The sequence below is a fragment of the Carassius carassius genome, chromosome 9 (assembly GCF_963082965.1).
Source record: "Carassius carassius chromosome 9, fCarCar2.1, whole genome shotgun sequence".
Lineage (NCBI taxonomy): Eukaryota > Metazoa > Chordata > Actinopteri > Cypriniformes > Cyprinidae > Carassius > Carassius carassius.
The window spans coordinates 20,858,935-20,875,546 of NC_081763.1; the positions used below are offsets into that span (position 1 = coordinate 20,858,935).

The following is a 16,612-nucleotide window of genomic DNA, read 5'->3' on the forward strand; positions in this document are numbered from 1 at the left end:
TAGATACAATTATTATTTTCTTGTTACTTAGCACCTCCTCCCTTTTTTTCTCAGTATATGCATGTATAGCCATAATTTGCTATGCACAAAATGTACACAAACGTCTCATCTTAAACGAGAAGCCATTTAGTGACTATTAGCACAGATGGTAATAACACAGTGTTAAATGTGGCAGACAATTGCTGAGTTTTGTGAATGAAGCTCAAAGTACTGTATGAACCTGATTTACATAAAAATGTATGGAGTATTGTGAATACTGCTGAAACATTTAAGAAAGAAATCAATTATCAATGTTTTAATTCAAGAAATAAAAATGTAAATTAAGTTATTTTCAATTTAAAACAATTTAATGTTTTGAAATGTAGTTGAATGTAACATACAGTAATTAAAATTAAACTATTCACTTTTAAAACTGACAAATAAAGATATGTACAGTATTAACAACTGTTTATTTAAAAATGTTGTAAACTTGTTTTATGTAAAAAACAAAAAACTGTAATTATTATAAAAGTAACCACTTAAAACTGACAAATAAATAGACGTTTACAACTGTGCGTTTAAAATTTTTAAAGTGAAGTTGAATGAAACAATTACAGTAATTGTCGCTAGTGGGGTGAAAGGTGGTGATAATTATAGGGGCCCACGGCTGAGGGGGTCCACAGGTTATCTCAACCGTCTGGCTGAGGCCAGCCTAAAAAGACAATCAGGACAGTTGACAGACCACTGCTGTGTGTCGTCACGAAAGCTCTTTTTGCTCTTGTACCGACATATACATACAAAATATGTCAAAATACCCATCTTGGAAAGTATGTTCAAAAAAACTATCGTTATGTCAAAGGTGAAAGTAAACAGTTGAGAAAAAAATCAGATGTGTATTATCCCACTGTGCAATGTGACGTCGGATTGACATCTTTTTCATGTAATTTTTGAACGTGCATATTCAGTCCATTGAAGGGGTTGTTTTGTAATGCCAGGTGACATCTTTTTTCAACGTCTTTCGCACGTCTAATGTTGACGTCTGTGGGACCTCCATGTAAAGGCTATTTATAGTCCAAATGTGGTCGTTTGTGGATGTCTTTTCAACATAAAATTTAAACTTATTTTGGACGTCGTTTTTATAACTTCTATAACTGTGGCCCCATGTTTCCAGAGGGTGGAGGACATGCTTTCTGTGCCAGTTAATTTTCCTGTAGTTTTGGCTCAACTTCTAGTTTCAACAGGAAATGCATTACACCTTTGTATACCTTCGTATGCATCTCCAGTTAATAAACTAGCTGTTAGTCAAACAAAGCTACAGGAAAATTAACTGGCAATTTAACTGGCAAAGAAAACATGTCCTTCACACTCTGGAAACATGGGACTACATACAACACTACAGTTATACAAATACAAAAAAAAATCACAATTCAGTATCACCATTTTCATCTTTATTCAAAAGTAAATTCACCAGCGATGCAGGCTGAAAAGCTGTGCCATCATTTTGCAATGATTGAACACTCGCGCGAAATGCGTCGTTTTGCCTCGTCCAATCAGAGTGGCATTTACTGCTTGGGTTATGATGATGTGCTGCCTCGAACCAATCAGAGTGATGTTGACTGTTTTTTGTCTCTTTGGTTGAAATCCAAAGCCCTTGATAGAGAGTTGTCCTTTCCTGTCCTTTAGCTGCTGTTGGTTCTTTTTAAATTAGAAATAAGGAGGATAGGCCTAATACATACTACCAAGAATCTATTTTCTGAACTATAATTTCCCACAAATTGCATTTCTAAATAAATAAACGGATACATGCAAAAATACATGTATGCATAAAGAAATAACTTGATTAGGCTACTTTAAATAAACCAGTTAAAGAAAAACAGGAAAATATAAAAAACCAAAAAAAAAAATATGACCTGAATAAATAAATAGGCATTCACATAATAAATTGTGTTTGTTTATAAATAATCTGTATGTGAAGAGTTCAGATGCAAAAGCCTCTAAGTGCCATCTGGAATTCTTCTAGAATTATAATTTTTATAAAGCCTGTATAGTAAAGTACTTTCACTTATTACTGAACTTAAATATACAAGCTTGATAAAAATGATCATTCTAGAAGAAAATTTCAGATGACACTAAGAGGCTTTTGCATCTGAACTCTTCATGTATTAATCATGTTCATAGGCCCTATAAAAAAAATTACATATTAATCATGTAAATTTCCTGCACCTGTTATAGACGTCCAAATGACGTCCAAAAAATTACCCAGTTCAAAGGTCAAATGTTGAACGTCAAGATTACGTCCAAGTTAGGTCATAGTTGGACCTATCAAATAGTGGACCTAGTTTGGACATCGAATAGATGTTCAGAAATGGTCATGGACCGACGGACCTAATATAGACATGATCTGCACGTTTGTCCAACGTCCATTGTTTAGTGGGATATTGAATGCATTCATTGTCTCTTAAAGCGACCACGCCTAATTTAGCTACCGTGTTTTCCGCACTATAAGGCGCACTTAAAAGCCTTTAATTTTCTCAAGAAAGGACAGTGCACCTTATAATCCGTAGTGCTTTATATATGGATCAAGGCACTGTGACAAAATGTTGACATTCCCTTTAGCACAGCTCCATCTAGTGGATGCATAACGCAAACCCAGTCAAACGTTTGACTGCAGTATCTTCTATTCCATGTGCCTTATAATCCGATGCGCCCTATATATGAAAACAGTTCTAAAATAGGCCATTCATTAAAGGTGCGCCTTATAGTGCGGAAAATACGGTACTAGCTGCTGTAATGTAAATCCAAATTCAAGAAATTGAAAGAAAGAAAATCACTCACTGCTCTTGACTGAATTACTTTGCACAGTAGTTTTAACAAGTTCAAGTCTGCTTTATTGTCAATTTCCACATGTACAGTACATACATACAGAGAATCGAAATTGCGTTACTCTCAGACCCCGGTGCATACAGATAACATTAACATTAAAGCCTAAAAAATCTAGATCAAATATAAAATGTAGATACAACTATACAATAAGGGAATGTAAAAAAAAAGGCATATAATAAAATTAAAAATACAGTTAAATAAAGCAGCGCAAGGCAAATGACAGATATAGTGCAAATCAATTAAGTGAACAACAGTGCAGATAATAGATTTTTAGTGCATAAAAAATCCCTTATTAAAAATATCTTATTAAGTCTGATTAAAGTGACAAGTGACAAAGGGCTCAAGAGCAGTTATTTTATTTAACTCACTGATGAGGTAGTGGAATGACGTCAGTTCCATGCTGAATGAGGTAGTGAGCAGACCAATGCTGCACAAAGTGACTAGTGCATGCCATCATATAATTAGTGTGTGTGTGTGTGTGGGGGGGGGGGGGGGGGGTTCATAGTTCAGTGGTGCCTGGGGCAGAAGAGGGGAGGGGGGGCAAGTTCGGGAGGGAGTTCAGCTTCTTGACAGCCTGGTGGATGAAGCTGTCCTTCAGTCTGCTGGTCCTGGCCTGGAGACTCCGCAGTCTCCTCCCTGATGGTAGCAGGCTGAAGAAGCTGTGTGATGGGTGAGTGGGATCACCTGTGATGCAGAGGGCTTTGCGGGTGAGACGTGTTCCATAAATGTCCTGGAGGGAGGGGAGAGAGACACCAATGATCTTCTCAGCTGCTCTCACTATGCGTTGCAGAGTCTTTCGGCAGGACGCGTTGCAGGTGCCATACCACACAGTGATGCAGCTCGTCAGGATGCTCTCGATGGTGCCTCTGTAGAAGGTGTGCATGATGGGGGCCAGGGCTCTGGCTCTCCTCAGTTTGCGGAGGAAGTAGAGACGCTGTTGTGATTTCTTAGCCAGTGCTGCGGTGTTTTCAGTCCAGTAGAGGTCCTCTGTTATATGCACACCCAGGAACTTGGTGCTGCTCACTCTCTCCACAGTCACACCGTTGATGGTCAGAGGAACGTGCTGAGTGTGTGTTCTCCTGAAGTCTACAACAATCTCCTTTGTCTTCTCCACGTTCAGAGAGAAGAATTAATCTACAGTCAAACCAACAATTATTCAGACAGCAGATATAATTTTTGATATTTTTTTTAAGGTGCAGGGCACTATAATTAATTTATGTAAGTGAGTATAGCAAAATAAATTGAACTGTGACATATTATACCCCAAAATTCTTCATACAGTGTACTACTAGTGAAATTAAAAAAACACCACAGACTGGACAAAATTAAGCATTGTTTGGTAATTGGTCAACAAAGTGTTGATAGTTGTGAAAATATTGTCAGACCAACAGTTGTCTGATGTTTTGGTTGATTGTAAATACATTACAAACCTTTATCAAGATGAGTTTGTTCAGACAGTTTAACTCTGAGTTCTTGTCATATTTTATTACCATTTTCTAAACTATAGCTAAAAACTGTGAGAAATGTCTGAATACGTTTTGATTTGATTGTATATAAAATTTTAAAAGTGAAGACTATGCAGTGCTATTTTACATTTTATTATTCGGTTTCTGTACCTGGACACCTACAAACCTGAAAAACCGTAAACATTGTGCAAACAGCACAAATAAATAAATAGAATGAACATACAAATTACACAATTTCAGACAGGGCCTACTGGTACAACCTGCACCGGGGCCTCGCAAACCCCAGCTACGGCCCTGAAAATATAAAATATAAAAATAACCGCTTTTCAAATTAGCAAATATACGTACAGCTGTTTATTTAAAATGTTTTGTGTAACAAAAAAGTACATTTAATACATCACTTGCCATTTTGACCTCTTTATATAATGCATGCTTAAAATTTTAATTGTAACAGTAAAATAATGCATTCATCATTTTTAATACATTTTTTAACTAATAAATTGATAACTGATATCTTTAGGTGGCATTTAGAGACCCCCAAAGAAAGGAAGCATGTTTGAAAAGAATGACAGTGAAGTAATTGATATACTGTTCCAGTGTCGTTAGTGCCTGATTGCAGGTTGTTAGTGAATGGTGTGTGCGGAATTTATGTGAAAGTGTTGCAAATGTTGAGTGAAATCACCTCTATCTTTCTCTCTCTCTGTCCGTCTCTTTCTCTGAGTGGTGATATCCAGAGGCTGGTAGCCGCTGTGGCCTGGAAACAGAAGTTATCTTTTGATATAATCTGACTCTGTAGTGAGGCCTGTTTCCTGCTCCACCCCCAGCTGCATTAGTCACTCAACACGAATGCTAATTCTCTTCAAATGTTACTCTAAAATATAGAACAGACAAACACGCCACCTGATAAATAAAAGATTACTGCATGCTTGTATTAATAACAGATATCTGGTTTGCTTTATCTCTCTTTGCTCCAGTTTCCAGGCTCTCAGCAGAAAACACACCTCTATCAGACTGTTGTATTATTTGTTAGACAGATGTCTGCAACAATCAGTGGACAGTCAGGACTGACTGGACAGTCGATACACTGATAAGACAGTTTATTTTTTGGTAATGCCCACCTGGCCCAGACTTCGGGCCATGAAGATTGTCCAAGAAAACCAACTAAATGGATTCATTTTCTGTGCTCAGATGTTCATATTGATTCGGATGTGTGTGTATTGTATGTGTTTGTGTGTGTGTGTGTGTTTAGGTTCTATGCTGCAGAAATTGCCATAGGCTTGTTCTTCCTGCATGTGAAAGGTATTATATACAGGTGAGTGAAGCACAGACAGCAACTCACGTCAATCACATATAGAAGTGAGAAGAGTCTTCCTGATAAAAATTGACTGTTCAATATGGCCACCACAAGGGTCTTTAGAGGTGCTGAGATATTAGACAATTTGCTTCCAGAGCAACACACACCAAAACACACTTGCTTACACAGAGCAATTGAACTTAGTCGATGCTGTATTCAGTTTGATGCAAAAAAATGGCCTTGAGGGATGGAATTACTGTCCATTCAATTTATTGTACTGTTTGTTTAACTGAGAGACGATCATTCAGCCAGTTGAAACATTGACAACACAATAAGTCTTTCCAGAATTTTTTAGTGCACAAAAAACATTAGAAATCTTGAGCTGTGATTAATTAAACATGACATGCAACTTTTTAAAAAAGTAAAGTGTATTGAATTGTCTTGTGTTTCCTTGCATTACAAAATATATATATTTTTTTTTCAATTGTACCAGTGTAGCGAGTGAGCCCTTGGATGGTGGCCTGTAATCCTCCACCACATGCTTCCACTATACAAACAGACAGCACTCATTCTTTACATAGCACTTTTCTCCTTCATCAAGCTCACCTGTGCTTCTCTTTATGAAGCTGCTAGGGTTGGCCAGTATAATGAGGTGTACTTGGGATGATTTTGCTGGCGAAATAAAAAGAGCTTTTCTATTTTTCTATTTGGCTATTTGGTCTCCATTGTTGGACTAGTTTCACAACTTCACAACAAGATGTTTAAATAGCTTTTCATATTGAAAACAGTTTTTTTTTATTAATTAATTTTTTTTTTTTTATACATACTCGCACATCATTGGCCATGAAAGCCTCTCTTCTCACAGTTGTTCCTTGTTCTTGCTTGTTTGTGTTCTCCACTGACTCCTCTCAAATCTTTGTACATCAGAGATCTAAAGTTGGATAACGTCATGTTGGACATTGAGGGTCATATCAAAATTGCTGACTTTGGCATGTGCAAGGAGAACATGCTTGATGGAATCACCACCAAGACCTTCTGTGGGACCCCTGACTACATCGCCCCTGAGGTGAGCGCTCAAAAAGGGTTCTGAGTGCTTAAGTGTTGGATGACACAGGAGAGTCAGTGGCCTACATATTTCATGTGTGTATAATTAGTGGACGTTTGCACATCTACCAGGACTTTCACTACTGTACCTGCACACGGTCTCACACATATCCACATAGACTAATTTAAGTTCATCTAACCTTACATAACATAAATATTGTTTTATTAAAAGTCATCCATTCAGTATTAACCATTGTATTGCTATCTCATATACATCATGAGCTAGTATTGAAGAAAATGGGTTTGTTACCCAGAGGCAGTGTCATGCAGTAGAGAGTTACATTAATTAGATACCTCACGCTCATCTCTCCGAACACCAGATGGTACTGCTCCAAGATGGATTCATATCAACAACACACTCCTAATCCAAGACACAACATGCTGTAAGAGTGAAGGAATTTGAGTTCAGTCAAAAGTTTAAGTCTTCAAAGCTTAAACTGCTTGTTTCGTATTGTGTGAAAGACACTGTACAGTACATAAGACACTTTGTAACACATTTTGAAAACACCACAAACACTTCTGAAACTCTTGACAGAGTGCACGTTGGGATTGATATTAATATTTACAGTTTTCCTTGGAGTCACACCCATGAGTGTGTCTGTTTCAGATCATCGCTTACCAGCCTTATGGAAAGTCAGTGGACTGGTGGGCTTTTGGAGTTCTGCTCTATGAGATGCTGGCTGGGCAGGTAAGAATTATTATAACCCAGATCAAGAAGGCACAAGTCAGGGGTTTGTGCCTTCTCTCATTCGCTCTGTTTCATTTCCTCTCTGCTGCTTGCAGTAAATCACCTCTTGCTATCTCAAGGTCAGTTTTTATTAATTACGTTCTGCAAATCTCCCAAGACTAACGGCAAGTATTTCATGCCTATCGGGCTCAGTCAATTATTTATGAATCATTCTGAAACAACTCAAGCATTGAATGCTGGAGAAAAAAAGTCTGAATTGTTTCCAGTGGGGACTGCTACTGCTGAGCTATCATGACAAAAGGATGTCACAATTCTCTTTTCTAGTCTCCGCTAAACAAACAAGACTTAAAAAAGCAGTTTTATGTTGATGACTTTCAAATGTCCTGTTAAAGGGACACAAATAGGAAATTTGCAAGCAAATGAGAAATAATCTATGTTAATGTTGTCGACCAAACAGCATCGTCCTCTCATCTTCTCGGTCTCTTCTCTCTTTATCTCTTTCCAAAGCCCCCATTTGATGGTGAGGATGAGGATGAGCTGTTTCAGTCCATCATGGAGCACCATGTGTCCTATCCTAAATCCATGTCCAAGGAAGCTGTGGCTATCTGCAAAGGGGTGAGCAACCAGTATACATCACATTCCTCAAACAATGTCCATCCTGTCTCACACTGCAAGAACATGTCAAACACAATTTGGTTATGATGTTGATGATGATGATGATGATGATCATTCACTAATGTTCAGGGCTTGAAAAAATTATTTTTGGGAGAATCGATATTTCAGCATTTCTGTTCCTGTGTTCCTTTGTATTATTACAGTTCCTAAACTGTTTGAGAAGAAGAAATTCCAGTTAATAATGTTTAAAAAAAAAAAAAAAAAAAAAAAAATTCTTTGGCTATAATGGGCTAATAATAATAATAATAATAAAGTACAGCGTTTTCTTTACTCGAAAAGAAAAATAAAAAAAAATCTGGTAGCCTATCTTAACCCCCTGTGCTTAGTCACAGCCAAGACAGCATCATCTTTTCTAGATTTTGGCCAAATGTAGGCTAAAAAACAAAAGAAGAAAATCTATGAACACTTTAAAGACATTAAAGTATTTTTTTAAGATTAAAAATGCTTATATAAGATTGCGTTTTGAGAGTAAAAAAAACTCTTCTTGAACAGCAAATCAGCATATTATAGTGCTTTCTGAAAGATCATGTGACACTTAAGACTGCAGTAATAATGCGGAAAATTCAGCTTTGCCATCACAGGAACCAATTATATTTTCAAATATATCAACATAGGAAATATTTATTTTAAATTGTTATAACATTGTTATAGCATTTCAGTAGCATATTTATTGTATTTTGAGCAAATAAATGCATCATTGGAAAGTAAAAGAGACTTCTTTCAAAAACATAAAAAAATCATTATCATTAGGAATGGCATTAGTTTTATTTCATCAGAAAACATGCCGCCTTTTAAGTAATCATCAGTGGAGAAAGATGCAGCAAAATGGTGTATTTATAACACCTACCAACAGGGTCATGCTAACAAATCATTCCTTTTCCTGAGCTACTGTAAGTGGCTTTAAATGAAAAAAGTTAAAAGTGAAAAAAAGCAGCAATGGTCATTGCAGTTTGCTCTCAGCAGCTTTGAAAAAATACCACAGCCTCTGACCTATCCTATCAATAATCACGTAAAGGCTCTTTTAAAAAAGACTCTCTCCATCTCTATCTTCCATTCACTCTGTCTTTTGTTATTAGGAGGCCAGTGCTGCTTCAGACTCGAGTGCTGGGAAGAGAAGCAGCGCATACACATGATCTTATTCTTTATTTGAGATATCTTCTCTCCTGCAGATAAAAACACACAAACACACAGCCTTAGACAGCACTTAGTTGGAATGCCAATGACTCCTGGCTGTGTGCAGGACCCAGGAGCTCAGCACTGTTAGTTGCCAGCTTTTACTGGAGCATGGCTAGGCTGGTTTTGAATGGATGAATGTTTTTTATAGTTTGTTTGTTTGTTTGTGTTTTTTTGCCCTAGCAAAAGAAGACAAAAGCCGCAGAATGACTAGGGCATCTTAGTCAATAGTATAATGTATTCCCTAAAAAAGGGCTTGAAAGGGAGCTCTCTTCTATTTGCTTATTCTTTCCATGTTTCTGTTCTTTCTACTTGTCACTGCTGTGCCAGAGTGGAGCATATGGCTGCTGAGAACAGGAGAAAAAAGCTTTGTAGAAGAATGAAAGCCAGGCTTGTGCGTGAGTACATTCTTAGGCCCAATCCCAATTCTATTTTATACCCCTTCACCTACACCTTTGCCTTGTCCCCTGAGTGTCAAGGGGTAGGGGTGTAAATATTCCCCTAAAAATTTGTCACACTTCATCATACAACGTCTAGCTCCTACAATGCACACACCCATACTCGGTGCTTGCAGTGGGCCGGTACTTAGCCTTTAGAGCACCTGCACTTTTTAGTGCATTCCAGCACTTCTGACATGTTACCAGTACTCAGAGTAAAAGTGTCTGTGTCTGCTGGGTGATTATATGACCCCATATATGATTAGAAAGAATACTATATAAATCACACTACCAGGTGGGATCACCTCTCATCTCAACCCAGCACATGAAGGAAAGCAAGCGGATTGTGTGTGGAGCGTGAGAGCATATCATGGGAGGCGTAGAACAATAATTAATTACTGATTACTAATTTGAATCAGTACTTTATAATGAAAATAATATCTTAAAATGAAAAGAAACGGGCTTTTGTGATCTTATCATTATTTTCTTTTGCATTGTGGCGTTATTTTCAGTTTCCCTGTTTTCATTACCATGATGCAAATTTTTTTTTAAATTGCATTGTTTAATTGTTTTATTACCCAAGTTTACATAATGAAAAAAAAAATACATTATTTAAAATATACATTGTTTATACATCATTGGAGTATTTGTTGTGCTGCGTAAAATTGTGCTAAAGCATTACGTAGATATATGTGTAATTACGAGTATTACAGAGGACGACTACAGTAAAAATATGTACAATAAAGCTGCTAAATTGGCATGCAAACAAAGTCTCAACCAGAGGTGGAAAGAGTACAAAAATATTCTACTCAAGTAAAAGTACCATTACATTAATGAAATTTTACTTAAGTACAAGTAAAAGTACCAGTCTAAAAAATCCACTCAAGTAAAAGTAAAAAGTAGCTCATTTAAAATTTACTCAGAGTAAAAATTACTTAGTTACATTTTAACAGTGGGAGGGAGTCAAAAATGGGACAGACCAAGGGTGTCAAACTCAGTTCCTGGAGGGCCACAGTCCTGCACAGTTTAGATTTAACCCTAGTTAAACACACCTGATCCAGCTAATCTAATCATTTAGGTTTATTTGAAAACTACATGATATGTGTGCTGGAGCAGGGTTAGAACTAAACTCTGCAGGGCTATGGCCATCCAGGAACTGAGTTTGACACCCCTGGGATAGGTCTATTAATCTCAAACTAGTTGTTTTTAATTAAAGGAATCAGTTATTTAGAATAATAAAACATTTGGGCTGTTATCTGGCAAATCAGTATCAACAAACTCATCTTTTCAATACAGAGGAAATGCAAAAGCTTCATCGGACGTGGCATTTAGATGTATTACACTGTTTAGTGCAGGACAAGAATGCATTTAACCTGCAGTTACAAATGCATGAATAATGTTTTGATATGCCAGACATAAAATGTTGAATACTCATTTGAAATTATAAAAACTTAATTATAAAAAAAAAAAAATCAAAAGATACTTTAAATGTGAAATTAAAATGGCCAGTATGTGTCAACAAGTCACTGTTAATAAGTGAGTCATTGCGATTGAACCAAATCATTTAAACGGTTGATTCATTCAGAAACGAAACACTGTCATGTTGCTCAGAGATGCAAAATTTTGCTTTGGTGGCTGTGTTTGGAATAAATTTTTGTTGTAGAAATAGAGCAAAAACAATGGCAATATGGTGTCTAAAACGCAAGTCTCTTAGTTTACTGTCCTGTTGTAAAAAAAAAAAAAAAAAAAAAATATATATATATATATATATATATATATATCAGTGGCGGCTGCTGGTCTTTCAAAGAGGGGAAGCTCATTTTCGGCCTACATTATAACCCTCTGATGGTCTTCATTTGTAGTGACACTCGGGGTCTTTTTGACCCCAGACAATAACATTTCATTTTGTAATAGTAAAATATTTAAATTTTTTACAAATATAATTTTACTCTGTTCATTTATGTTTTTACTAAACTTTGTACAGTTTTTGGAGGATTTAAATCTTTTACATTTCTATAAATAAATAAATATTTATTTAAATAGGCTTTTTTTTTTTTTACAAAAAAAGAAAAAAGCATTTCAGGTAAAATTCACTTCATAAAAGACCCAGATTTCTAACTTTCATACATGGGGATACCATGGATAATTTTATAAGGTTTAATGTAAGATTTTTGCCCATTTTTGGGGAAATTCAGTTAAAAAATTGTAATAAATCACTTTACCACTAGATGGCTATAGTGTGTGTGTGTGTGTGTGTGTGTGTGTGTGTGTGTGTGTGTGTGCATTTTCAATCTGTCTTAGTTACCAATTTAATTTTGTGGTGGTTCTGCATTTTACAAATATCAAGAAATATTGCCGCAGTTTGTCTTTCGAATACACTTGAGAAATCCGCGATCATGGGACTGAGCGTGAAACAGCTTCACCGACTTCTTATGGTGCAGACCGCTGTCAGTCAAAAGGAGATCGACAGATCCTCCAATCATCACGCGGAAGCCCAGTCTTCATTCACCTCCAGAGACGCTGAGCGTCCGTGGGCGGGACATAATCGCAGCATTTATCCAATGACCGTCTAGCTTCGGAGCACTGAAAAAAACTGTTCAAAGCAGCCCCATCGAAGTCAATGGACGCTCGGCTTCAACAGGGAAATGCACTGTGACGCTACGGGAATGTATGAGAAGAAAATCGAGTCAGCCGACATGTAGCTGATTAACACAATACATAATACACAATAGTACATATTTGACCGTTGGGTTTTTTTTTTTTTACAATAGAGGGGAAGCTGAGCTTCCCTTACAGTCTTAAAGAAATCCCCACTGATCTAACTATATATATATATATATATATATATATATATATATATATATATATATATATATATATATATATATATATATATATATATATGTGTGTGTGTGTGTGTGTGTGTGTGTGTGTGTGTGTGTGATTATGATTTTTAGAGGACAAGACAGCATTCTTTGTGTGATTTTGATTCTAAATGATTTTGATTGATTTCATTCTAAATGCATTTCAACAGACTGAATCACACAGTGAAAGAACACTCTAAATGCGCGCGTACATCATTAAAACAACAATTATGATATTATCGCAGACAATATATATCGCACACTCCGCACCAGTCTTTTTGGCTAATTTGTGCAAAACCTCTTGCTAAAATGTCAAAGCATCATTTTAACCACCAATGCAATGACGCAATTATTTAGCTCACCTCTATATGCTTACGTGGGGTTGATGTCTTGTCGAGATTTTATAAACTGCTAGTTGGGTCTCCCTAGGCAAGCACAGCATAATAGAGCATACATATGGCCAGGGGTTCACTTCATTTCCTTGAGTTCAACTTCAGAATATGACGGGGTTTCGTTTTCAGCGGTGTCTGCACCACCACTAACGCCTGTTTTGTCCGTCTGCATCTTTCTTGTGATTTTAGCGCCAGTTTGCCCTCCTGCCCATTATTTACTGACATAGCTTCCAGGGAGCGATTTTTTTTTTTTTACTCAGTAATTAATGTGTTTTAAAATGTAGCGAAGTACAATACTTCAAACAAAATATACTTAAGTAAAAGTAAAATTACAGATTAAAAAAAATACTTTAAAAAGTAGAAGTACACAAAAAAGCTACTCAATTACAGTAACGCGAGTAAATGTAATTCGTTACTTTCCACCTCTGGTCTCAACCCATAGAAATTGTACACAAAGCATAATTAAATTTTACTAATTCCCATTTGATTTTGGGGTGAAATGTGACAAGTCAGTTTTCGCTGGACTTTGATGTTCTTCTAGCTAGCATGCTGCCTGGTGACCAATTTTGTTAAAGTTAGGACAATGGAAATCTTTGATATTGGGAGGACAACAAGTTCTGGAATATAAAGTGGAAAGAGAGATGTGAGAGCAGGTGTATCCAGAGGGACCTGCACACTAATACATTCATGTTAATGTGAACATTAAATAATAAATAAACCCTCTGTGTTTAGAAGCTGAATGCTACCCCTCTTTGACTGGCTTCAGGAAAATGCAGCATGCTGCTGGGTAAAGCATGATACACAAAAGCCCCCCTCCCCTCCTCACTCTGTTCCCTCCTCCTAGCTCTCTTTTGTCCATCCTTTTCGTTTTTGGTCTATTTTCCGAAATAGATATAGATGCTCCGCACAACCCTCTTCCTTGACTTATTCTGGATCTGTCTTCTCCTCAGTTTGTCTGCAGAGCTCATTGTCTTGATGAGTTCAGTCTCATAAGATCAGCTGTAGGTGCTTGCAAAACTTCTTTGATAGCTTAATTCCGCAGTTCAGGAAGTGTGTCAGATCCTGGAGGCCTCTCTCCTCAACAATCTCCTAAAATAGAGCAGGAATACTAAATGAATTCTTGACATTTAAGACCGATTGGAAAATCCTGTAAGTTTGGACAAGCACTGCTTTAGGCGAGGGGTGCTGCCACCCGCCCTGCCGGGAAAGCTACAATGGAGCCATGCAATATAAATGAGGTATTTCCCTTAACCAAGCGGATCAATTGTTCTTTCAGCACAGTAATTGAATGATTAATTTAGTCTGGCCTTGTGACTTTCAGAGGACAGACGGATAAATTGAACCTGTCGTAATCAAAATTCTGCCATAAAAAAGCAAAAGAAAATCCTCCCCTTCGTTTCTGTAGAGCCTGGGGTTTTAGTTTTAGGGGATATAGGCTTTTATGCTCAAAACATCAGCTGAGGGAATATTCATTTGTGACGCTTACATCGACAGATTGCAGAGAACAGCACAGTGAGTGTATTAACCCTTTAAGCCCTGAGGGCATTTTGCCTCACTAAAGTTTTTTTCTGAGTGACATACACAAAAGTAATGACTCATAACTTGAAGACCGTAGCAAGGAGAGTCAAAAGGTTGCTATCGTTTGATAGCATTTAGCGTTTGATATTTCATTTGGACATTCTCCTGCTAAGAAATAGCTGTACCAAGGTACCATGGTAATACCATGACAGTCTTAAAATAATATGTAAATGTAAAAAAGGATTCAGTGATCATTTATTACCATTGTATACACTATAAAGTCTGGGTTCGGTAAGAATGTTATTGTTACAATTCATAAGAACCACTTTCTATTTTAATGTATTTTAAAATATAATTTATTCTTTTGAATTTTCAGCAGCCATTACTCCAGTCTTCAGTGTCACATGATCCTTCAGAAATCATTCTAATATGCTGATTTGATGCTTAAGAAACATTTATTATCATTATCAGTGTAGAAAACAGTTTGTTCTTCTTAATATTTTTGTGGAAACATTGACGTTTCTGACCATTTTGTCAGGATTCTTTGATGAAAGTTTAAAAGAACAGCATTTATTTGAAATCTTTTGTCTACATTATATCATAATATTGACAATATTATATGTGCACTGTAACTTTTGATCAATGTAATTCTAATTTAATTCTTGATGAACAAAAGTATACATTTCTTCAAAAAAAAAAAAAGAATTCCTAATAAAATTCCTAAAAAAAAGTTGTCCTCTGCTTCAGACAGTAGAGAATGGCATAGTAACACCAATGCCTTGAGTTCAATTCCCAGGTAATTCACTGATAAAATGTGTTTGAATGCAATGCAAAGATAAAAGTGTCTGTTAGTGCATAAAGGTTCAGACCATAATTATGCTATGGGACCATCACTGCACATTTTGGCAAGTATAGATAAAAAGCTCCCTGAATTTTGAAACACAGCATCTGAGGATTATAAAGAAGCTGAATTATATTGCATTAATTTTTTACAAAAGAAAAGAAAAAAAGAAACCTGCTGGATGCGTTTAAGGACTCGTTTAATGAAGCTGACAGAGGCAGAGGATGGCATACTGCAGGAAGCGCTCGTGCAGCAGAAGTAACAGCAGATATGTGCTACTGCTGTGCTCTGAGTGCTAATTGAAGAGTATTATCAGTGTTGATGGAGTGTACAGCTCTGATATGGGAGGATTAAAGTGGGATGCTGTGGTTCTTTGATATGGAACATAGACTGAGAGAGGCTTGGGACGCAAGCCTGATACAGACTGATACCCCATGACTAAGGCCAATCTTGAGCTCGCACACAGACTCTCGCTCACTTTCTTTCTCCGTCTCCTTTTCCTCTTTCTCTTTGCATATGCTTTGTGTAAGAGCCTGTAACCATACACTAACAGTGCAATGGTATCTCAAACCATCTGTCAAGCCATCTGAGTGTAGAACATGGTGCATGCTCAGTTAATGCCTGTTCTTGATACTGTTGGAATGTAGCTCATTTAAAAGAGGAGACAGATCTTTTGTCTTTTTATTTGTGCTATTTATTGAGTTTGCCTCATTAAGTAGAAGACACTACTGGAATGTGCCATTTACATCATTCACATTCTCAAGTGCGGAGAATGTACCTTGCGTCCAATAATGCAATAAAACATTTTTTTCCAGATGTGAGAACATATTGAAAATAAGTAAAATCATATGTTTTGGGATAGTTGTTTGCAGATTTTGTAGATTTATAATATTTTATTGGTGTGCATTATGGACACAGACTGGAGTTTTTATACACGCGTCATTATGCGTTACCTAGCAACAAGGCTGTTTGATTGGTTATTGCAACAAGTATGAGCACCCAAATGGTTTACTCTAAAAAGTCTTCAGAGTAAAAAGTCATTTTTATTTTACTTTAAAAGTAACCATATATATATATATATATAGTGTGTGTGTGTGTGTGTGTGTGTGTGTGTGTGTATATATTTTCTATGCAGATTCACATGCTAACAAAATAACTGCAATCATGCTATAATGATTATCCAATATGAATTCTTATCCAGTAACCATGAAAGTATAGAATAGCCATGGAGGTTCAATAAACATTTATTTTAAGATTCGCCCTGTGGTCATGAATCATCTTAGGTTTGTTTGACAGGA

At 36.6% G+C, this 16,612-nt stretch overlaps 1 protein-coding gene across 2 annotated transcripts in view; it reads left to right on the forward strand.

Moving 5' to 3' along the window:
- The window catches only part of prkcbb (protein kinase C, beta b), a 143,432-nt gene that overhangs the window by 99,874 nt on the left and 26,946 nt on the right, over positions 1–16,612 (forward strand). For both annotated transcript variants that reach the window (XM_059558362.1, XM_059558361.1), the window contains exons 12-15: positions 5,578–5,640; positions 6,550–6,688; positions 7,334–7,414; positions 7,922–8,029. In XM_059558362.1, the coding sequence (XP_059414345.1) occupies positions 5,578–5,640; positions 6,550–6,688; positions 7,334–7,414; positions 7,922–8,029 (391 nt within the window). The remainder of the gene's footprint in view (positions 1–5,577; positions 5,641–6,549; positions 6,689–7,333; positions 7,415–7,921; positions 8,030–16,612) is intronic.